The sequence below is a fragment of the Chionomys nivalis genome, chromosome 5 (assembly GCF_950005125.1).
Source record: "Chionomys nivalis chromosome 5, mChiNiv1.1, whole genome shotgun sequence".
Lineage (NCBI taxonomy): Eukaryota > Metazoa > Chordata > Mammalia > Rodentia > Cricetidae > Chionomys > Chionomys nivalis.
In genome coordinates, this window is record NC_080090.1 from 70,517,188 (window position 1) to 70,541,941 (window position 24,754).

Sequence of the window (24,754 nt, forward strand, 5' to 3'; positions counted from 1 at the left end):
ATCAAAATATATTACTAGACTCATAAACCTACAAACTAAGTGGTTCTAAATTCCCCTATTTTAGCTTGGTTTTGTTATAGTTAATTACAAACTAAATTTCTATTCAAAACCTTTGGATTTTATTGTTTATTTGTGTGTGTGTGTGTGTGTATACTGTGTGTTATGTGAATCCGCTAGAACTGGAGTTACAGGTAATTGATTTGGGAACCAAATCACACAGCAGCAAATGTTCTTAACTACTGAGTCAGCTTTCTAATCCATAAATGTAATTGCAAGCACCAGGTAAAATCAAAGTTTGTACACCCACCCAAGTGAATTAATTTAATGGTTACTTAATTTTATAAATACTACAATTAACTTTAACTTTCTAGCTAGATTCCTAAAGAGCTAAAAGTTTTAAAGATAACCATTTAAAAAGCAGACTCATAAAAATCTACAAAAATGCATATTTAATACTTCTTGTTCTTTAATAACCATGTTTTCTTGAAAATAATTTATTTAATCATTCCAAATGCCAGTAGTTAATCAACACAATTAACAAATACCCTGAAGTCATTCTTCTCTGACTGGAAAGTAGGTACCAAGCTGAGTATTACCTCTCAGTATCACAACACAGGTAGGTGAGCAGTTTTTCCTTACTTATAGAAATTAAAAAAAGAAGTCCAAGGGAAAGTATAATTCACTGTTTAAAACATTTTTGAGTTTTCAATAATTATTTTGAGTTTTAAATATATCAAACATAGCATGTTGATACATTTTATATTCCTATATCCTAAATTGGTTTTTTTTTTCTATTTTAGAAATTCTTTGACAGTTTCATACAAGTCGAATGAATTTAGTAGTTTTGTTCACTATTTCCCCTATCTCCTTCCTTTTCTGCTGATGGTCTTCTTCACCAGAAGTCCATTTCTATCCTGTCACCTCTCCAGCCCGGGCATGGCTTCTTGTCATGGTCCACCGAGTTTAATTATAGTAGCCGACACTCATGCACGACCTCACTGTAGATACGGTTACCCGCACAACACTTGCAGGAGACTGGTCCCTGTTAACACTTCATCACAGAAGGGACTGGGGCCCATGAGGCTTCACCCTCCCCTTTCTGAAGTACTGGCAGTTAATGGTTGCTGAAGGAGGGAGTTTTCTTCAGTGGCACAGCCACTGGCAAGCTCCCCATGCTCCAGCTTGTTTGAAAACACTGGCTTTCTTTTAGGTTCTAAGATAGTGTTTATGGATAATAAAGGTATCTAATAAAATGAATGGAAGTTCAGCATTTATAACTCTAAAATTAAACAGTTTTCAACTTGGTATTATAAATAGCATTGTAGGAACCAGGCATGGTGGCATATGCTTGTAATTCTAGCACTTGGGAGAATAAATCTGAAGTCAGCTTGGGCTATTAAGTGTGACGAAGGTCTGGGAAGTTTAACATGACTAAATAAATAGTATTGTACTACAGAGTTGTACATGTAAAACATAGCTCAAATTACAACTACACCCAGTTTTCATGGGTAAACTTCCCAGCCATTTAAAACTCTTTATTTACGTATTTCAAGACAGGTCTCTTTATGTAGTCCTGGCAGTTCTGCAATTCACTCTGCAAACTGAGCAAGGCTGGCTGAGTTCAAACTCAAATCTGCCTGCCTCTGCATCCTGAGTGCTAGAATTTAAAGGCAGGTGATATGATGTCAGGCCAATCTTTTGATAATGTCTCAAAGATAAGAAAATGAAAAAAACAACAGAATTATTACACTGAACTCTTCCACACTAAAGGAAAATAATCAAGAAATATCAGCAACAGAAGTAACTCCTTGCACCACCAGTAACAAGAATACAGTTAAAGGCACAAACATTTCTTCATACCTGTTAAATATTCAACTTCCTGAGATAGTCTCTCATTGGTTCTGATTAGGTCTCTTTTTTCAGCTTCTAATTCTTCCTTTGTTCTTGTAAACTGGCTCTGTCATAAAACAGCATGTTTCAAGAACATCAGTTGAAAAATCAAAACAAGTGCTTGAATCATCATTTCGATTCACATTAGCAGCTACTTAAAAATGTTTTCTTTTCCACAACTTAGGTACCAACAAGTTAAGAAACACTCATAACCTCAACACGTCTATGTATATTTCTGACTTTTAAAAACATTTTTCCTAGGCTTATGAATGTGTCATTCATCAAATGGAAATAACTTAATTACTTACATAGCCTTTATATTTAGGTATTTAATAGACTTCTAAATTGTCTTCAAAAATAAATGGTGGAAACTATCACTGCACTTGTGCTTTAGTCCAAATTATTCCTCAAGGGAGGTCAATGATCACTTAGACGCTTTTAGAGTTATACGCAACAATAGCAATCACTGAACCAGCGTAAGCAAACAGTAGGAGTGGTGAAATGTATGCCAACACATACATGAAACAATCATCTTTAACCTGCACTTTTCTGTTACTACAAACATTTTGTACTCTCATTCATTTATTTAGTATACTTCCTCTGCATGTTTTCTCTTTAACAATATCCCTATCATCTGAAAGTAGTCATATATTAAAAACAGAATTAATGACTCATTTGCAACTTTCATATAGAGAACGTTAAACTTTAAATGGAAACAAATTACATCTTGCTATAAGTTGAGAAACAATTCACCATTTACACATATTTCCTTTGCCTCTATTTCCCTTTAACATTTTAAAAACAGATTTATTTATTTAGAAAGAGACCCTGACTCAAAATGATGAATGCTCCCCCCCGCAAAAAAAAAAAAAACAAGGGCCAGAGTGGTAGGTGGCTCACAAAACACAGGTGCCTGCTGTGAATCCTTGATTGCTCTCTATTTTATCCATTGAGGCAACGCTTCACTAGAAACCAGAGTACACCAAGAGAATCTATACTGTTTTTACAGTCTAGTTCAGGGGATCAATTACTCCTTCCTGCCCTGAAATTATAAAACAGCAGCCACAGCAACCCAACATTTATGTGGGCTCTAGGGATTCAAAATCTGGTCCTAACTGTAGCAAAACATGCTGAATGCTGGGCTACGGTTGCCAGTCAAAAGATAATATACCAAATATCAATTTAGAGAAATTGTATGTACATATCTACATACATATATGCTGGCAGTTTCTTGTGGAACACTGCACCTTCTATCTAATATATAAAAGCAGATCAGAAAACCAATTGCAATCAGCTTCATTATGGACAGTGTTTTACCTGAATGCCTAGATTACGATCTTGAGCAGTTTCAAGTTCTTTGTTTTTCTCAGTTAACACTTTTACTTGGTTATCTAGAGAGAAGGAATGTAATGCACACAGATGCGTTAACTGAAAGTTGGAATTTTTACCCAACAGCCACCATTATACATTTTCAAAATGAAGAACTGGAGTCCATAAAGACTGATCTATAACCACATTCCAAATCTGTGAATACACTCTGTTCTTACTGTATTCCAGATCAAAAGTTTAAATCAAACTTAATAATTCTACTCCCAATCTGTAGTATAATTAGCAATGCCAGTTTTTCAATGCATTTTCTATTTAAGTTCATAATATAATTTGAACTATATAAAACACATTCATTACATATCTTAATAAACATCTGAAATTCTGTGCTTTTTTTAATTACTAAAAAGCATGAAGAAGAAAGAATTATGTTTGCACTCTGTCTGCACTCATGATGCATGTATCTTCCCATATACTCACCTCTCCTCCTTAGAACACGCAGTTATGTAGGACAAATACACACTTGAAAATTTCTTTCATGAAAGCATCTAAAGCCAGGTGTACTGGCACACACTTAAACCCTAGCATTTGGGAGGCCGTGGCAGGAGGACAGCTTCAAGTTCAAAGCCAGTGTAGCCTACAAGGTGGGACAACCTTACCTCAAAGAGGAAACAAGCAAACGCTACATTATGAAGAGTAATTTACAAAGATTTATCTTTATGTGTGTGCCAGAGTTAAGTGGATGCCGTGTGTGCATGTGCCCAAGGAGGCGAGAAGTTATCACATATGCTGGGGCTAGAATTTTAGAAGGTTATGGGCCCTGGGAACTGAACAGTTAGTGTTCTTAATCACTTGAACCATCTCCACATTTAACATTTTTTTTTTAAAAAAAAACTGCATCCTTAAAAAAGGAAAACAAAAAACAAAAATTTTCTATTTTGTTTTATTTAATACCTTCCAGATGTACACATGTGTAATGGTATACACACTTCAAATACAGTTGTCCACACCAAGAAAGAACTCATCTCTATGTTTATCCCTTCCTTTCTAAGAACTTCATAAAAGAAGCTGAAATCAGTCATTTTCCTAAAATCCTTTACTACCATTTTTTTTGGCAAGCTTTGTTAATGAAAAGTAACATGTGGGGGCTGGAGAGATGGCTCAGTGGTTAAGAGCATTGCCTGCTCTTACAAAGGTCCTGAGTTCAATTCCCAGCAACCACATGGTGGCTCACAACCATCTGTAATGGGGTCTGGTGCCCTCTTCTGGCCTGCAGGCATACACGCAGACAGAATATTGTATACATAATAAATATTTTTTAAAAAGGAAAAGTAACATGTGTGCATGAGTGTGCAAACAAGTGTGTGTGTGTGTGTGAAATGCACATCTTTTTTTTTTTTTTTTTTTTTTTTTTCGAGACAGGGTTTCTCTGTGGTTTTGGAGCCTGTCCTGGAACTAGCTCTTGTAGACCAGGCTGGTCTCGAACTCACAGAGATCCGCCTGCCTCTGCCTCCCGAGTGCTGGGATTAAAGGCGTGCGCCACCACCGCCCGGCTGAAATGCACATCTTTAAGTGTTAGTTTATCAAAAGTTGCTGAAGAAATCAAAAACCAAACTGCCAGAGAAAACACGAAATCTATTTAATCACTTGATTATAAGATTCTTGTGTTCTTTGTCTATGAAATCAAATCAAATCAAACTATATTTAAAGGCCTTTATAAGGCTTTTCCTCAAGTTTCTTCTGTCATAAGCAAAGTACACATTGCAGCATCCTCTATAGACTCTAAGATCACTCTTAATAACTAGAGAAATATGATGGGACTTGTAGTTTGGAATGTTCTAACAGTACACAATGCAGCATCCTCTATAACCTGTAACTAAGGTCACTCTCAATACCTCAGCACTGCAAGAAGAAATATGATGGAAGTAGTAGTTATAAATGTTGTAACAGTATAATGAAATCAAGATTTGAATTTTCAGCCGGGCAGTGGTGGCGCATGCCTTTAATCCCAGCACTCGGGAGGCAGAGGCAGGAGGATCTCTGTGAGTTCGAGACCAGCCTGGTCTACAAGAGCTAGTTCCAGGACAGGATCCAAAACCACAGAGAAACCCTGTCTCGAAAAACCAAAAAAAAAAAAAAAAAAAAAAAGATTTGAATTTTCAACAGGAAAGCAAATCACTATTTTAACCTTTAGGGACACATTTTAGCTATTTCAAACACTATCAAAAGTACCTCTGATGCAAAACTATGGAAATAGACACACATGTGGTAATTTTCATCCTTTTAAAAAAGACTGCATGATAGTGTATGTAGTGAAACCACTTTTAATATCAAAGTCAGAATTAGAAATCATGCTCCTGGCTGGGACAACCTATGTCTTTGTCAGGTCTATGAATACAAACTGCAATGCCCACAGAGCATTTTCTCATATTACATGTTAGCCAACGCCCACAAAGAACAACGTGTTAGTTTTAGGGAGAGAGGGAGAAGGAGCTAGAAAGACACAGAGTTGAAGTCTTCAGTAATCCTCAGGTATGAAGCAAAGCTGCAGCTCTCTCAGAGACAGCTAAGTAGGTCTTCATAAGATTCTTTGTGAGGGAGTACTGGGAGAGGTGTGAGCCCAAAGTCTCTTATCATCAAATTAGACTAAAAACACCTGTGTTTGTGGTCTGGATGGAGGCAGACGTTTGGAAGGCCCCAAGGACATTTAGAATGAGGAAATTAATACAGAACTTATGAGATGTGGCAGTGGTCAGTCTGCCTTTGGAAGTCAGGGGAGCTGGGTGTGTCTTTACCTTGTTTGTGACCCTGTTTTGGGCTTTGCTGCCTGCAAAACCTGTTTCCAGGTGGGGCAGGCTCCCTGCCTATGTGATGCTATACAAACTGAACACCCAAGAACAGTTATAAAGATATCATTTAATACTTACTTAACTTCTCAAGCTCCAGTCGCAAGTTCTGACACTCACGGGTTTCATTCACAAGCCTCTCCTGACTCTGGGACAACCTCTTCTCTATCTCAAAGTACTGTTGTTCTACAAAAGACAAGTCCAAACACTAAGAGTAAGGTCAAGCACACAGGCCGCCCAAAGCAGTACTTTTATAGCACTATTTGACGGCAAAACTTAAGATACAACATGGGAAAAATCTAATCTCAATAAGTAAATTTAGCGCTGAAAAGGACTTTCCCAACATTTTCAACTGGCATATAACAAAAGACAATAATGCCTAAAAGGAGATTCATAAATTAATTTCTTTGAAGCGGGCAACAATGTTGTATCCTGATATTTTCTCCAGACCTCCAGAGATTGCTAAACATTTAAAAATAAGTACTTACTAAGTTGAATTTTTTTAATTAAAAACTGAAGTTTTAAAAGGTTTCATGCATCATAATTAAAATACTACTTGCTAAAATTTCAGTAAAAATAAACCTGCAGACTTCGCACAAAAAGAAATTGTGTTTACTTCGTCCCAGTATTGGAACATATAAATCACTCAATATTTACTGTGTAAATTAATAAACAATACAGTGTATTATGTAAATCATTTATATTCGTCAATTAACTGTATAAATTAGCAACTTTGCTTGATAACTACATGTGAAAATTAATTCAGATGAAAATTTCTACCAAAATACAACACCAATTTCCTATATTAACGGTGAACCAAAACACGTGACAAGAAAAATCCTATTTTATTATGAGTAATTATTGTTACCTTTACATCAAGGCTCTTCAAATCACAACCCACAACTTTCTAATACGAAAATCCACAACTTATATGAAAGCGACTACAAGGATGTATAAATAGATCTGTATATATTTTCTATCAATCTCCATCTTTCTGAGGTAAACACAATATATACAACTCATTTAGTGCAATTTCACTGCTTTTTCTAGGGATGTCTTTTGCATCCAAATTCCTTTTTGTGACTATCTACTTCTTTATGAGACCACAGGGTGACACATACACTAAGGAACAAGGCACTGAAGAGGTGAGGTTGGCAATGGTCTATAAATCCAGGTGGGTAGAAAATAGGAATTACTGTCATTTTAAGAACAACAAAACCAAATCAGATTACGGTTGCATAGACCTATTGTGTAAATTGTCCAAAATTCTCCACAGTCTGTCTTTGAGCCCAAGTTAAGAGTTCCTACAAAAGACGAGAAGGCGGATTTAGATCTGGGAGGAGGGATCGCTCCTTTGCGTTCTTTTCTTTCTTTTTTCTTTTTAATTAGAGCGAGGAAAAAAGAGGAGGCCTACATTGCATACGGAGCCTGCGTGATGCTACCTGCACATCTCGCAGAGTGCAAGCGGGTAAAGGGGAAGGTCGAGCCACAGCTCCGACACCAGAGCTCTAAGAGCTGAGCACTTACCGCTCTCCACCTTAAATCTCTCATGCCGCCCCTTCAGGCCGTCGATCTCGGACTGCTGATCAGCCAGGAACTTCTCAAGTTTGTTCTGGGTCGACTTAGGCAGCTTGTTCAGCTCCGAGCGCTCCAGCACTTGCTGCAGCACCGCCGCCATGTCGGCAGCAGGGGCCGAGGGAGAAACGAAGGAGCAAGGCGAAGCGCGGAAGCCCGGAGCCTGAGCCCCGCCGTCTCCAGCCTCGCTCGCCGCCTCCCTCGCGCCTGCCCGCCGGAGACTCCCGCGGCGGGACCCTGGGAAATAGAGTCCCGCGTTAGACGCAGCAGGGGCCGCACCGCCGCGCCCTCGCTGCGCACGCAGACGCCGGAAGCTAGGCACGCTGGGAATGCGAGTTCACAGCGGGCCTCCGACCGGGCCTTTGCTTTCACCCGCTTCCAGACCCAAAGGCTCCAAGGGAAATGTAGTATTTCTCTCCCTCGCTTCGGCGAGCTCAGTCCCGCGCCTCCCGTTCCGCTTCCTTCTTTCTCCCCGCCCCCGGCTCTCCTCGTTCGGCTGTGGCGAGTGTCCGCGCGGTGGCGCTACAGACGTGCTCAGCCACCCTCGTCCTTCCCTGAGGTGCAAGGCGACCTTACCGTCAAAACCCCGGGATGCCATGGGTACTCCTCGGTGGCCGCTTCTAGAAACCAGGGCACTAGAGGGTCACGGCAAGGCAGATCCACAGGCTCCGGGCCACCGCCACGCTCTCTGGGGTGCCCCGGAGGGGGCGGGGTACAGACCACGCTCGCTTTGGGGTAGAAGAGCGCGGTTATGGGTGCGAGCGGTCTGCGTCATCAAGCTGCGCCCGCCGGTGCCCTAGTTTGGAAAGGGAAGTGGAGCGTCTGCAGTCGCTCTCTGATGAGTTCATTGGCTGTAGAAACGGGACCTGGTGGCATCTGACCCTTGAAGGCAGCTACTCTCACCCGAATTCTCTTGCTGACAGAAGGTTCGAGGGATTTGTTGGCCACGTGTGCACATTCTGAGAACAAGTGAGTCGGCCTACGAATGTGTGTGCACTGGGGCACCAACAACCTCCTCTTCAAGGGGCGAAAGGAAAGGCTATGTGGATATGTGTAATAGCCATAGTGTAGGAAACATATGGACAGCCACTCTGGTGCACATCGACGGCCAGTTCTGCGGAGTCTAGCTCCTGTCAAACCTCGTACAAACCTGCTTTTGGGGGTTGCAGACCCTGATCAATGCTAATTTAAGTAGTAGTCCAGCTAATATTTTAGAAAAAAGAAACCAAGAAGAGTTTGAATGTAGTTTATGTATTAAGATGACACTGCAGGAAAAAAATGTATGATGTTGGTATTTTTATACGAAAATGTTTTAAAACAATTGCCACAATTTAAAATTCTTGCCACAATAACAGAACCGTGATTGTTTCCAGGTCGTGTTTCAGCACATTGAGTATATACTTTGTTTCATACCTGGTTATATTTCTGGAAGAATTTATTATTGACTCTTGATTGAAAATAGGGCCTAGCACATGTCTGTGATCTCAGCAGCCTGGAGTAAGAGGCAGGAGAGTGTTAATTCCCTTGCGCCTGGGTAGTCAGACCCTGTTTCAATGATGGGGGTGGGAGGGACTAAGTTAGTACGGATATTATATTAGTTTTCATTCACAAACTGACGGAGTGAACAGGAGCTCTCCTTTGCAGTGATTTAAGTGAAGGACAGTATGCACTGTTGGTGTGAGCAAAACAGAGTGTCAGAGCCTGAATCCCGCCTTTCCCACGCGCCAGTTTTGTCATTTGGAGGAGTTATTTAACATTTTCTTCTTTTGGTTTCTTTATGTATAAAATGGAGACGACTATAATAATACTTGGCCTCGCGGGGTTATGTATTAAGTGTCAGTGCCGGTAAAGTACTTAGAATAATGGAAGCTGTATAGATGGTTGCCGTTGCTGCATTACTTTCTACTTAGGTGGCTGTTCAGTGAGCCTCTTGCCAGCAGTCATTATTCACCTTTGTGCTTTCCCGCCGAGCACAATTTCTAGAAAGTAATTTTACAATATATATTGGGAAAATAAATTTGAATCTCTTTACCTCTTAGTGAAGTAATCAGAAATTCATCGTTCATATTCTAGAAATTCCAGCCTCCAGAGGCTGAGGCAGATCTGAAGCAGGAGTTGAGGAGGCCAGCCAAGGCTATAAAGTGAGTTCCAAGTCAATCGGATCGAAATAGTGAAACCCTGCCTTAAAAGAAGCACAGAAAGCCTCTGGAGTCTGTCCTTTTTAAATTTATTATTATGATTTTTATTTGGTATGGATGTCTGTGTGAGAATGCTACACGTGTGCAGACTCCAGAGGGAGGACTCAGATTTCCTAGAGCTGGAGTTACAGGCATTTGTGCTCCACTGAACTTGGGTACCAGGAGCTGAACTCAGGCCCTCTGGAAAAGCAGCAAGCGGTGAGCCATCTCTTCAGCCCCCAGGGAGTTGTTTCTCACAGCACTGTATTCAGAATTCCAAAGCTTCATTTCGATTGTATAAAAAAGATTATTTAGAAAATAATCACTACAAGACATAGGGCAATTGTCAGGATTATACTTTTTTTTTTGCTTTATTACCCATCTGCCCATGCTAAAACATCAAAAATTAATTTTTTCCCCAAAATACAAACTTTATTTCTTGTAATTTAGGCTACTGAATTGGCTGCCAATAATGGGAAGAACCTACATTGTAGAAGAGAGTGTTGGCCAATATATTTCAAGCATCAGTCTCCAGGGGAAATCTTTTGTCTCTGGTCTTTTGATAGGACAGGTATGTATGTGTCTGTTACTCTGCATATTGATGAAAATAAATTACTCATTAATTAAAATTAAGTATGCCATTTAATAATAAATTCAAGGTTGTATATGGAAGGAACATAAATCTGAAAAAGGTAGCCCAAAATGGATCTTTGAGTTAACATTTGAAAGGAGGAAACCTGGCTGTTGTTTGAATAAGTATGATCATATTCCCTTTGGAACACTGAAAGTAACTTATAATGTCCAAATGGCACAATTTAACTCTTCACTGACCAGATTATTCATATTTTGCTTATATTTATTTCTGTTTTGGACTGGATACATAGCTCAGTTGGTACGTGCCCAACATACATAAATAAGGTCCCGGGTTTCTGCCCTAGTGTTCCTGGTGGTTGTCAGCATGGTCAAAGTCAGGATCGGTTCTTTCCAGGTTCTTGGCCTCTTATCCAAATAATTGAAAAGAGAGACTCACCAGTTTGCAAATGTGGCAAGGTAACTTCATAAGGAACAAAGTGGAAGTCCAGATTCACTGCAGGCCACATGACTGAGAGTACTTAAGTGTCTGAAATACTATTTGTGGCTTAGTTTTATGGGGTTCAAAAGAAGGAGATGCTGGCTTCTAAGAATATAGTTTGATTAATTGTCTATTTTAATTGCTAGGTTACATACATAATAATAATAACATAATTTTCCCTAATATACATGCCTCTCACCATAATTAAAACCTGATTTAATTAAATTTAAATTAATTCATAGGCATACGATTTTTTTTTCTGTAAGAGTTCACTTGACAGGCAGTTTGTTTAACTGCACATGCACCTAAAATCATTTTAGGCTGGTCAGACATTTCCTCTTACCAGATATGTTGGGAATACACTTGTATACTGAAACTGTCTAATGTGATTACTACCAAGGACAGGGAGGTCTGTACTGTTCCTTGGAGATGGAAGAAGTGTGTTCCAGTACAGGTAGAGCCTTGGGGTGAGGCTGTTAGGAGAGAGGTGTTTGTACATGGTTCCTTCAGGTGAAGGAACCAGGCTACCAAGTATAAGAGGGGCAGGTGAGCAATGACTCAAATGACATAGGGTCCCAGGCTAAATCTCCTGCCTCACTCAACACCTCTTAAACAGGCCATTTTACTATGGAACCCAAACTAACCTTGAACTTACCATTCTCACTATACACGGGAACCACTATATCCAGCTCCATACTGCCGTTATTTCTTCATTTGTGGCTTTCTTTCTCTTCCTTTGATTCCAGAGCTCATTTTTGTTCTCCTCTGTCTTCTCAAGCTTGCCTTTTTCCTACTCTAAATCTCAGTTTCTCTTTCTTTTCAAAGTTCAACATCTTATGAAAGAAGCGACGCCTCTGTGTCAGGCTTGGAAGGCGGAGGCAGAAGGATCAGTCTTGGCTACATAGTGAGTTTGAGGCCAGCCTAGGCTGTGTAAAACCCAATTCCAAAACAAAAAGAGAGAAGGGGTGGGGCATGGCATACTTAAAAAGAAAGATACAGATATTTTTACATTTTATTTTATGATTTTCTTCAGTGTGTGTGTGCATAAAGGCACATGCTTACGTGAGTGCAGATGCCCGAGGGACCCAGAGGGGTTGGAGTCCTTCAAGCTGGAGTTATAGGCTGTTGCAAATCACCAGATGTGGTTGCTGGGAACTCAGTCTGGTCTTCTGCAAGAGAATACTCATTCTGACCACTGAGCCATCTCTCCAGCCCTAAGAGACGTGTCTTAACCATGCTATAATACTTATATCAAGGTGATGCTAATGATCTCTAGGGAGTTTTAGGTCCTATTTGGAGATAATATGCCACTTTAGCTACATTATGAGCCTTATTAGCTAACTTGGGAACCATGCCGTAGTGAAGCTGAGATTTCTTCTAGTCCTTAAATTTATTTTTAGATTTTTCTCTTTTGGTTACCATTTAAATGCTGTTAAAAATGAAGAACCTGGAGTTTGGAACCCTTTGAATTTTGTTTCAAATCCCCTCTGTTGTTCTCTTGATACATCTATGTAAATTTATTTATTTACTTTGAACTATGAACTTTTATATTTGTTAAACATCCAATCCATTGAAATTACAGAGAAAATAGATAAAATAATTGAAGTAGTGACTAAGCATATTACATTTTAATTATGTCATTTCATTTACATGTTCAGCAACAACAGAGATGCCCTTGAACTTGTGGTTCTCCCCCCCTTCCTGAGTGTGCTGGATACGTGTGTATGCCATCATCCTGGTTTATGTGGCACTGATGATACTAGGCCCTTCTGAATGCCAGGCAATCACTGTACCAACTGAGCTACATCCACAGTTCCAGAATCATCTTTAAACACCACCCTATTACTTATATTGAGGATCTTCAAGTAAATAATAGGTTGCTATTACATACATTAAAGATTAACAGCATATGAGAGCTATATTGCACTAGTATAGCTTCCATAATAATATGAGTATTAACAGTTTAAATTGCTGAAATACTGTTTAATTTTTGCAATAGATATCTAGTTCTTCAATCAGATAACTATAATAAGCTTTTACAATTTGTTTTTAAAGTGTTCTTCACAAAAGGATTATGTGATTCTTGCCACTAGAACACCACCCAAAGAGGAACACAATGAGAATCTCAAGCATTCCAAAGCTAAGTTGGATACCTTGGATGAAGAATGGGCCACAGAACATGCCAGCCAGGTAAAATTGTCTCGCCACATAGATGTTTGTATTCAATTGAGTAACAAGAGTAACAAATGCTTCCTGGGTTGCTAGGCTGGAATTTTACAGTATTCTTTCTTAAATGCATGCCAATAGTTGCATTCAAAACAATTTTACAGAAGGCTTTAAACATGATGACTCTTAGACCTTTGTTTATTGAACAAGTCAAAGAACACATTCAATAAGGCAGAAGAGTGTAAGTGTGGGTGAGAGACACGAAGATACAATACTAGGAAAATAGCAAGCAGCTGGGCAATTGAGTATAGCTGAAACACAGTGCATGTAATTAAATTTGTAATTAAATACAAGGCTTGTTTATGGGTGGCTTTGGAATATAATTAAAAGACGTATACTTGGTAAACAAAAGTTCAGTGGTATGGATAGGGAGAGTCATGGTCCTTTTTAAAGGACGTGGCCTTAAGAAAGTATGTGTGGCCACCAGTAGATCAATCAGGCTCCACTACATGGCCCCACACCTGTGAGTATATGGGCAGCACAAATAGGACTCATGGAGTTATTAAAAAAAAGAAAAGACATGAAGTTAAAAGCATAGGATGTGGGCTGGATCTGGGAAGAGTGGGGGATAAATATGATCAAAGTACATTGTGTAAAATCTCTTAGTACTAATAAAAGTATTATATTAAAAATCCAGTGGTAAGTCTTTATAACCCTGTATTTTAAAAGAATTAAAGTGACTTATTTGCCAGTAATGTATAAGATAACATTAGTATTGGCACAGTATTAGTGGAGTGTAGATCCTGGAGACAGAAGAGAAACGACAGCAAAAGCAGTAGTCCAAACCAGTGAGGGGCTGAGCCCAAACTAGATTCTGAGCTTTGCGAGGGTACGAGTTGTTTCTTGTGTTTATGGCTGTAATCTAAGAGCTTGCAGCATTTCCATGGTTAATAATATGAGTAAAATACTATTGTAAAATACTAGATAAAAAATGCATGGATAAATTGGCTTAAATTTCCTTAACAACTTCAGGGAAAGAGCTAGAATCATGACTATTCAGTGACCAGTAGATTGAGAATAAAGAGGTTTAGAAGAGAAAATGCAAAAGATGGCCAAGATTTTGACCTTGAGCGTTTGTGAGGACAATTTTACTGTTATGAGAGAAGGAAATGGCTTTAGGGTTGTTGAAAAAGCAATAAATATGCTAATTCACTTGAAATATTTCTTGAATGAGTTGTGGTATAGAATAAATATTAGTAAAGATGATTAGAGTAAGATAAAAGTTGAATTATTATATTTCTTTTTCAACTTATAAACCTCTAAGATAAACAAATGTCTTTATATTTGTGATGGAAGAATAGTATAAACAATTCCAAGAAGTAAGACTGTTGTCTTTTAAAGAAGGTATTACTTTAATTCTATTTTAATTCTATTATATGTGTTACTTTAATTCTATATATAAATAACTTGCAATTCTATATTTGGTTTTTGTTTTTTATAATTTTTTTCTTCATGTGTTTGTAGTGTGCATGCATGCTGTGTATGTGTGTGCACATGTGTATAATAGTGGGGGCTTGAGGCTTATATCAGTAACCTTTCTCAATCACTCTGCCACGTTACTCTTTTGAGTCAGAGTCTCAGTCAAGCTTGGAGCCCACTAATACAGCTTGTCTTGCTGACCATGTTGCTCTAGGAAATCCCTTGTCTTCACTCTCAGAGGATGGAATTGCAGGCTAGCTGCCGTGCCTACCCAGCATTTACATGGGTTCTTGGGATTTGAACGCTGATCGTTTTGCTTGTGCAGCAAGTGCTTTAACCACTGAGCTACCCCCACTCCCTATTGAATTACTCCCTATTAAGTTTTCTGTGTTCTATATAATTTACATACAAATACATGTGGAGAGAATATGCGTGAATTTATAATAGTAAATTAATATTTTTACCTCTAGAAAGAGTTAACTGTATATTTTTAAAACCGCATGGGTTCCCCATGATAAATATGAAAACTTCGTCACATTTGTCATACTGATTAAATCAGATTTATGAATCAGAGGGAATCATGAGTTGAAATAATACAGATGTAGTAGAAATGATGCTTTAATATCTAATTTTCTAACATTTAACTTTGTGATTGTTTGCTTATACCATAGTCTATGAAAGCTAGCAAAAGCAATCTTTGTAGCTGGGAACTTGGCTGGCAGAGAAAAGCACACGCAGTTTTAAAAACTAGCCCCATCAAGTGAAGGGAACATACAAACAGAGGGCAGATTAGATAGATGCAAGACTGTGTGGTTCTTAGGGAAGCTGGGCATACTGGGAAGACAGCTCCTCAAGGTGACTTTGCAGTGATCTTGAGAGTAGAAGAGCAGTCAGTTTATGCTTAGGAAACAGCCTGAGGAAAGGCATAGGAGTTAAAAAGCCAATGTGTGGTCAATGGGAAGGAGTTTTGACTGATGCTTGACTATTTCAGAGAAAGTAGATCAGCTGTGTCTCTGAATATCAGATCGGCCAGATTCTGGAAAGATTACAATGGCAGTCTAAGGTAAAATATTTATTTTGTAGATAGTTGGAAGACCATTGAAAAAAATTCACTTTACAAGTCTTAGGAGAAAAGGTCTGTCTATATGTTGATACACCTAAAACAGGTTGTTAAAGTGACTTAAGATATAAAGTTGAGGGGGCTCTGGGAAGGGTTATGTATATAGTAACACTCTAGTTCTTCAGTGGCCTCTACCTAGAGTCTATATGGATAGTTGGTCCTGGATAAATATTTGCTGATTTAATGTTTACCATATCAAATAGAAAAGACTAGCATGCTTATGATAGCTGATACTGTATTTTATCTTTAGGTATCCAGAATGCTCCCTGGAGGACTTGTGGTTCTTGGAATATTTATTATTACAACTTTAGAACTAGCAGATGATTTTCAAAATGCCCTGCGCAGAGTAAGTCCCATGTAACATACACTCTTAATGAGATAAAAGTTACATATTATTTTATTATATGCATGTGTATTGATCTTGAGCATGCATGTATTAGTGTTCCATTAATTCTTTATGCTGCAATTTGTAGAAATGGCATTTTCTATCCATTTATTTGCAGATCTTGTGTGTAATGAATCTAAATATTTTTCTAATCAAAGCTATATATTTTAAAATATTTTTTAAGGTTTGTTTATTAAACATGTATATATGGTGGTGGTGGTGGGGTCATGCACCCACCTTGGTGAACTTGTGGAGGTCAGAGGACAATGACAACTTTGTAGACTCAGTTCTTCTTTCCTTCTGTCTTTTCATGGCTCCCAGGGCTTGAATTCAGGCTGTCAGGCTTCCACATCAAATGCCTTTACCTGCTGAGCCATCTAATTGGCCCTCAAAACAGTTTTTCAAAAGATGATATCATAATGTTATACAACAAGTTAAAATGGTTTAACTGTTTTTCTTGTGCAATAGCAGTTTTCTTATTGACCCTTGACTTAGGAGGAAGCGATTGTAGTAATATCAAGTTATGCTAGTCACATCTTTTGGCGTTCTGAGGCTAATATATAAATATTAAATATATGTTTATTCTTTATTCCTGGAAGGGGTGCATATCCTGCTTCTCATATTTTTTTGTTTTGCTACTACATCAGAAAACCAGGTAGTGTAATCAATCCAAAACTAAATGCAAAAGTCCCAAGCTGTTTTCTCTTAAACTCAAACCTAAAGTAGTCTTCAGGAAGCATTCATATCTTTACATATACTTTCATGAGTGTATCTCACCTTGCGAGCAAGAGGAACCTTATACCATTCAGAAGAACAAAACTGGTAGCTGGGGGCCATTTAAAAAAGCAATCTGTAGGCGCTGTAGACACCTCCACTGTTGTAACCTCTGCTTCAGACAGTTTACATGGGTGATATGTTGTACCTAGGAAGAGAGAATATATTCCTCCCGGCATGTTTTCCATTCGTTTTTTTTCCCTGATGCTCATCATTTTTGACAGTTTGGAATACATTTTGAATCTCTATGCATGTGCTAGTTAGTTTTCACTCTGAACCTAGAATCACCAGGGAAGTGGTCTTAATGAGGAGTCCTCAGGACCAGACTGGCCTGTGAGCATGTCTGTGGGAGATTGTCTTGATTGCTGTGTAAAGCCTCAGCCCATTGTGGATGGCACGGTTCCCTAGGAGAGTTTCCTGTGTGTGTTCTCTGTGCTCTCTTCACAGACAGCCGTGCCTACACAATGAGACACAATTTCAGTCTCAGATTGAAAATAAACATCGGAAAGAAATGGTGTCTCAAGAGATACTACAAGAAATAATTTTGTAAAATGTGTTGTTTATTGCCAATAATTTTGGTCATTATATAATATTGTATTTTGTGGAGTAGTTTCTTTTGATATTGTCAGGAAGGGCATGTACCTTCTGACCAGTTGTTTCCAGCTTATAGACCATAAGAATTAGGTGACAAATTAGATCTCTGTACACATTGTTGGAAGAAAGCTTAGAGCCACATTCATGACCCTCTAAACTAATCCCAAGTCCAGGTTTTATAGTTAACATTTCTGACACAAATTTCTGTCACTGTTCTGATTTTTTTCTCCTAGTTTTTTACTGCTTTCATTTTTTTGTGAAATTTAAATAAGAAATGCTAACCAGGCAACATGTTTTATTTTTATGGTTAGAAAAATCACTTATTATAACAAAAATAAAGCTTATGTTCTATATTTTATATAAATGCTAGTTGCCTAAAATTTATCATGTCCAGTTAATTATTAATTATAGGAAATTATGTTTTTTCTTAAAACTCAATTTTTATGTGAGTCCTTTTGTGAAATCACAAATGGTTAGTGTATCATGATATAGTCCATGAAATTCTGAAAATTAGGAATTGTCATTGCCTTTTTCCACAGTTTTCATTTTGTGATGAATTCATGTCTATTTCTCTGTCTTTCAGCTAATATTTTCTGTGGAAAAATCTATGAATAGAAAAAGACTGTGGAATGTCACAGAGGAAGAGGTCTCAGAACGAGTGATACTTCACATATGTTCTTCTACAAAAAAGTATCTTTTCTTTGGGTGTTTACGGTTAATGTCTATGGCTCTAGCCACAGTACTCGTGTTGCTGAGTAGCCCACACCATCCACATGCACACTGCAATGGCCATGCTTTTTCCTCCTCTCCCTGATATGCCATGCAAATCACAGCCTACAGTTCTTTCCTTAAACGTTTGTTTAAACCATCCTTTTGGGAAAAGACTATTAAGTTTGTAAAGAACACATTGTTATGATTAGGGCTGCCAGTAATAATGTTAATAATAATAATAATGGCTACAGGTCATGTGCTGAATTATAGAGTTTGATAGAGAGAAAGGACTTAGGATTCTGAATTCTTTGCCAGCTTATACCATGTATATTTTTGTACTGTAGGTTCCTTTCAGAGATAAATTTAGGCATATAATGTTTTTGCTATGTTAATATAATTTTAGCCAGACACTGGTAGCGTATGCCTTTAATCCCAGCACTCAGAAGGTCGAGGCAGGTGGATCTCTGTGAGTTGAAGGCCAACCTGGTTAGTCTACAGAACAAGTTCCAGGACTGACTCAAGAGAAACCCTGTCATGAAAAGCAAAACCAAACCAAACCAAACAAATATAATTTTCATCTTTGATTTTTATAGTTAAAATGTGCGATTTGAAGTATCCATAATTGAGCTGGACAGTGTAGGAATTCTTATGCCTTTGCCATGGACAAGTGACCTCCTTGGACTCTCTCCTCTATAACTCCCCAGGATAGATGGTCACTAAAGAAGAGACACGATCCAAGAACCCACTAAATGAAGTCTTGGAGAAGGCAAGATTAAAAATAGACTTTTCCTGTGGAAAATTTAACGTATATGTCACTTGCCTGGGAAGTATCACAACCCAGTAAATGTTCCTGGACTGGATCCCATCTGAAACAGCACTCCTTTATGCTGACTGTGTAAAGTTTGTGTGAATGAGGACTCACAGGCGCTTCCTTGCCATTTATTATGATTAGCAATATTTGCAAACAGATGGGAATTTGTATTTTGTTTGCTTTTTAAGCAAGCACCAGGCGTACTACAGTCAGCAATTCATAAATATACATAATATACATAACACATAAACACTCAAACATTTATATAAATGCATAACTATATATATATGTGTAACATGAATAATAAAAACCCAGAGACAGATATCATGGTTAAAGCTGAAGATCAGAGAAGCGGAGCAGCCAGCCACTAGGGAGACCTTTTACCTCTACCGAAGCTCACACTGAAGGGTGATCCTCAGACTGCCTAGACTACACTGTGTATCCACCACACCTCAGACTTCACACTCCACTGAGTTCCTGTCTCTTCCCCTTTTTATTCTTCTCTCCACTCAGCCATATCAGTTCTTTTTTTCTCTTTTTTTATATTTATTTATTATTATGTATACAATATTCTGTCTGTGTGTGTATGCCTGCAGGCCAGAAGAGGGCACCAGACCCCATTACAGATGGTTGTGAGCCACCATGTGGTTGCTAGGAGTTGAACTCAGGACCTTTGGAAGAACAGTCAGTGTTCTTAACCTCTGAGCCATCTCTCCAGCCCCCAGCCATATCACTTCTGTCTCCACCTCTCAAGTGCTGGGATTAAAGGTGTGTGACTCCCAAACACTAGGATTAAAGGTGTGAGTCACCACCACCTGGATCTGTTTCTGAATCAGTCTTGTATAGTCCAGGGTAGTCTTGAACTCACAGAGATTTGTCTGCCTCTTTCTCCAAAGTCCTGGGATTAAAAGTGTGTGCCACCATTCCCTGGCCTCTAGTGACTTTACTTTGCCACCTGATCTTCAGGCAAGCTTTATTTATTAAAATACAAATAAAATATCACTACATATCTGTATATGTCTTTTAAACATCTGAAGTATTATAATTTGTAAGCACTCATAAGTACCATTTTGGCTTTGGGATTACAATTTGTTATCAAGAATTCTTTTGGAGTCATTTATGACCTTAATTAGTGAAGATTATCTTGTCGAACTTATGATGTCCATGATCCAAAGGTAAGAAAAACTACTCCTTAAAGATTTTTTTCTGTTTTATAGGCTACTTTTAAAAGTCAAAATTCATCTTTTTTTAAATGTAGTTTTATTTATATTTAGTTCTAGTAATTTTCAGTGTCATCAGTCCTTTTTAATGTATATGACCACATGTAGTTTTTTTTTGTGTTTGTTTGTTTGTTGTTGTTCTTAGTCTCTGGCTTACATTTGAGACGCTGATGGTAAAAGTGACTAAGGATTTTGTGTCACTGCAGTGCCTAGTCAAATGGCGCCCTGTGTGGTACAGAAGCCAGACTGGCATTTGCCTAAAAGCAATGTGAAAATGACTCAGCAGTGTAGGAAGCAAGGAGAGCACAGCCATACTGAGGGGCAGCTCGGTGGGCATTCGCTGCACGCAGTCTTTAGGATGGGCTGTGGAAGCCATGGCTGAAAGCTGGTACCCAGGCACCTTGTAGAGTTCCCAGCACTCTCTGACCCATCAGCCTACTCCCAGGAGGTTGTCAGGATTGTCTAGCTTGTATGAAAGACTATTAAAATTAACACATGATCATTTCTTTATTTCTTTTTCCCTTAAATCAGGGAATTTAGTCAACAGTCCAAGATGTTAGCCTGTTCAAGTTATATATAGATTTTATACCTTATTTTATTAATTTAGGTAAATTATTTTACCTAAACCATATCTTGATTTGTTTTTCTACCTTCTCCCTGTTAAAGAGTTCAGCAAGACCTGCAGATTGGAAGTATCAAAATCGAGTATCTACCTCCTGGCTGTCTCTAGAGTGTACTGTTCACATTAATATCCACATCCCACTGTCGGCTACTTCTGTCAGTTATTCTCTGGAAAAAAATACAAAGGTATCCAAGTAAAATATATTTTCTTCTTTGATTACCGAATGTACTCTCTGCTGCTAATCTGGTTGTGATATTTATAATCCTTAAAACTTGTACTCTACTAAAATGGTTGTTATGTGTATAATGAGCTTGTTACTCTAGCTGGATTAGGAAATTTTTTTAGCATGAATAATGTCATAATACTAGTATATTTAGTATAGTGGGTACTTAATAAGTATGTATTAGTTAGCATGTAGAGTGTAGTTATGTCCATAGATTTACTAATGACCTTGTCTTGACCCTGATTAGTTTTGCCTTTATTTTTCTATTCCTTTGTATTTCATCATTTTTTGTTTCTGTGTATTTTTTCTTCTTTAATACTGCTTAATGCTACTCAAGGCTCATTTTTCTACTTGTGAAAAGATAATAGATGCTATTGGATGTTATTTCTATGCCCATGTTGTTAATAAGACTTTGGAGTTTGTGATACAAACTTTAGGAAAAGATCAGAAAACTTATTAAATATGTATAAGAAGTTAAAAGATTAGGACTTTTTAATCTGTGATACTGGATTTAAACACCATGTTATTGACATTCTCAAGATTCAGTGTAGTAGGTGGAGAATAGTAAAATAGGCTTGACTAAGATAACTTTCCATCTGAAAGATTTCATGTTGTTTTTAAGAGTGGACTTGTACGCTGGGCCAAGCAAATAGAAAATGGTGTTTATTTGATTAATGGACAAGTTAAAGATGAAGATTGTGATCTATTAGAAGGACAGGTGAGTTCAGAGAGAATCATCTTATTTATGAAATAAGTTTCTAAGGAAAAATAACCTTATCTTTAGTCCTTGTCTTCATTAAAACAGGTTTCATTTACTCATTTCTGGATCTTTCGTTTTTCATTTATTTATTTTGATGTAGGTTTTCTGTGTAGCCTTGACTGTCCTCGATCTCACTATATAGACCAAACTGACCTCAAACTCACAAAGATCCGCCTGCCTCTGTCCCCCAAGTGCTGGGACTGAAGGTGAGCACTATCATTCTGGACTCCAGGGACTTATAAAGTAAAAGGCAAATGTTTTTCTCAGAAAGTGATAGGAAGAGGCTATTTCTGGTGTAACTGAGGTACTGAATCCTGGAATTAGGAATGTCATCTACATCTAAAGCCTACCTACTCTCCAAATTGTAAAAGCTTATTCAAAACTATCTTGTGTTCTGCCATCTGTAGCTCTATGTGGAAGGCTCCATAAGGGTTTCTCAAATACCTTTGACCTGAATAAAGAGAAGCTTAGGTCATCTCTCTTGTGAAGCAGAGATCTGCAAACTGGAAAAAAGCCACGTAGTAAATCTTTAGGTTTTAGAAGACATGTTGTAGTTCAGCTGTTCATCTCTCCTGTTGTCCCACTAAAGTCATCACAGATGGTTGGCTGTGGGACAATAGTCTGTACCCTGTCACTTATATTGTATTGTTCTAATAAAACACTGATTGGCCAGTAGTCAGACAGGAAGTATAGGCAGGACGACCAGGCAGGAAGTAGAGGTGGGGTGGCAAGGATAGGAGAATTCTGGGAAGAGAAAAGAGTCAGTCTGCAGTTGTCACAGAGGAAGCTACATACAGAGCAAGCAAGATGAGAATGCCTCACTGATAAAAGGTACCAAGCCATGTGACTAATATAGACAAGAATAATAGGCTAATTTACGATGTAAGAATTAGTTGATAAGAGGCCTGGGCTAATAGGCCAACCAGTTTATAATTAATGTAAGCCTCTGTGTGTTTCTTTGGGACTGAACAACTGTGGGAACAGGCAGAACAGAAACCTCAGTCAATAGATGGTAATATAAATGAATGATCTTGATGGTTTCAGAAAATGCTCATTTACAGAGTAAGGTGACAATGTAAATTTGACCTACAGAAAATAATTTACTGATCTCAAATCTGAAGGAATTAAAGTAGGGAATAATTTTAAGAGACTAGTTGATTAATTTGGAGTATATAATAGTGTGTCTTTACAAAAGCAAAATTAAAGTAATTAAGATTGTATTTTCTTCTTGGTATTTAGAAAAAGTAAAATAATTCCTAAATTATCCTTTATTTTTCGTATATAACCTTAACAGTCTGGCTTTTATATTTTTTAGAAAAAATCTAGAGGAAATACTCAAGCAACTGCTCATTCTTTTGAAGTCCGAGTGCTAACACAGTTGGTAAATATTTTTAAATCCACTTATTTAAAAATAAGTAATTTCAGCTAACATAATGAAAAATTAGGAATATAATTGTATTAATTAAAAAATGTAGCAAGATATGAAACTATATAAAGCATTCAGTTATAAGAAGGTTACTCCCAAGAAGCATTGCTCTGATTTAACCATTTTGAGCCTTTTGTCTCAAGGCTATTAAAGTATTTCCATGTAAATAACAGTTTTAAAAGCATGTGTACATATGTATTTAAATATTTTGAGCTGTTGATTTCATTATTAAACTTAGAATTCTTAGAAACTTTTAAAAGAAGATGTGTATTGATATACGGAGAATTGTCATGTACTTAATTTGAGGTATGTATTCATCTTATACTCTAATTTGATTAAAAAAAAAAATCTCCAGAGGGGTCTGGTGTAATGGCTCCGTGTTTCAGAGCATTTATTGTCCTTGCCGAGATTATGGGTTTGATTCCCAGCACCCACATTGTGGCTCACAACCATCCATAACTCCAGTTCCAGGGAATCCAGTTACCTCCTCTGACCTCCAAGTACACTATATAAACACATGGTGCACAGATATACATGTAAGCAAAACATTCATACACATAAAATAAATCTAAAAAATCTCCAGAGTATTAATTAGCAAGTTTCATTTTTTTCTGTATATTTTAAAATTATACATCTATATGGAAATTCAATATTTTTTAAAATGGGGTCTATTGAAGAAACCAATCAAATAAAAATCACTTAAATTAAAACTACTAATTACTTCTAAATGCTGTCCATTTTAATATTGCCTCATGCTATCCCAAAGAACAGACCATGATTATAGGAAGTATAAGAAATTTCATTTCAATATTATTCTAGAGTTTGAAACTCAGAAATAGTACCAGAATTTTCAGTTTTTTAACTAAGAGGGAGTGGAGGAAATTTGGTTCATAAAGATGCTTTCCCATTTTTCTCTGTGTTTAACTATAAAGCATTGCTAAGTTTGGCATTGGATTTAAGCTTCTTACCCTAGTTTCCAGTGTTTTTTCATAGTACTTAGCAGTACTTTTTTTTTTGTCTTGTATTTTTACTGGACTTACCTTTTAGGGGTGAAGGATTTGAGATCGGGTTTCTCTGTTTAGCCCTGACTGTCGTGGAACTCGTTCTATAGACCAGGCCGGCCTCAAACTCACTGAGATCCGCCTGCCCCTGTCTCCTAAATGCTGGGATTAAAGGCGTGTGCCACCACCACCCAACATAAATTACATTTTTAGAACTGGTTTTTGATGTTACTGGTGCTATTTTTTTAAATTTGTTTTTTATGTATTCTTTGAGAATTTCATGCAGTGTATTTTGATCATGTTCTTTCCCTACCCCAACACTTTCCAGATCTGTTTCTTCACAAATTCACAATTTTTCTCTCTCCTAAAAGTTTAAAATAACCAGGTACAGTGGCACATGCCTTTAGTCCCAAAGCTCGGGAGACGGAGGCAGGCAGGTCTATGTGAATTCAAGGCCAGCCTGATCTACAAAGTGAGTTCTAGGACAGCCACAACTACACAAAGAAATCTTGTTTCAAGAAACCAAAAAAGTGTAAAGTTGCAAGCAAACAAGCACATAAACAAAATCCATGGAGT

The 24,754-nt window shown here is 37.8% G+C and overlaps 2 protein-coding genes across 5 annotated transcripts in view; one reads left to right on the forward strand and one right to left on the reverse strand.

The window, feature by feature from the left end:
- Tpr (translocated promoter region, nuclear basket protein) overlaps positions 1-8,389 on the reverse strand; it is a 58,173-nt gene extending 49,784 nt beyond the window's left edge. The window contains exons 1-5 of the mRNA XM_057770989.1: positions 8,214-8,389; positions 7,590-7,874; positions 6,144-6,248; positions 3,208-3,281; positions 1,861-1,957 (exon numbers count right to left, since the gene is read on the reverse strand). Of these exons, the coding sequence (XP_057626972.1) occupies positions 1,861-1,957; positions 3,208-3,281; positions 6,144-6,248; positions 7,590-7,874; positions 8,214-8,235 (583 nt within the window). The 5' untranslated portion in view covers positions 8,236-8,389. The remainder of the gene's footprint in view (positions 1-1,860; positions 1,958-3,207; positions 3,282-6,143; positions 6,249-7,589; positions 7,875-8,213) is intronic.
- A 142-nt stretch (positions 8,390-8,531) lies between these two features.
- Odr4 (odr-4 GPCR localization factor homolog) overlaps positions 8,532-24,754 on the forward strand; it is a 34,252-nt gene continuing 18,029 nt past the window's right edge. The window contains exons 1-9 of one of the 4 annotated variants that reach the window (XM_057770824.1): positions 8,532-8,606; positions 10,265-10,385; positions 12,942-13,076; positions 15,902-15,997; positions 17,988-18,094; positions 20,065-20,101; positions 20,813-20,953; positions 21,614-21,709; positions 23,067-23,132. In XM_057770824.1, the coding sequence (XP_057626807.1) occupies positions 10,287-10,385; positions 12,942-13,076; positions 15,902-15,997; positions 17,988-18,094; positions 20,065-20,101; positions 20,813-20,953; positions 21,614-21,709; positions 23,067-23,132 (777 nt within the window). In that variant the 5' untranslated portion in view covers positions 8,532-8,606; positions 10,265-10,286. Of the gene's footprint in view, positions 8,607-10,262; positions 10,386-11,711; positions 11,791-12,941; positions 13,077-15,901; positions 15,998-17,987; positions 18,095-20,064; positions 20,102-20,812; positions 20,954-21,613; positions 21,710-23,066; positions 23,133-24,754 lie in introns of those variants that run through there. The other 3 variants (XM_057770822.1, XM_057770821.1, XM_057770823.1) reach the window with 3 other exon arrangements.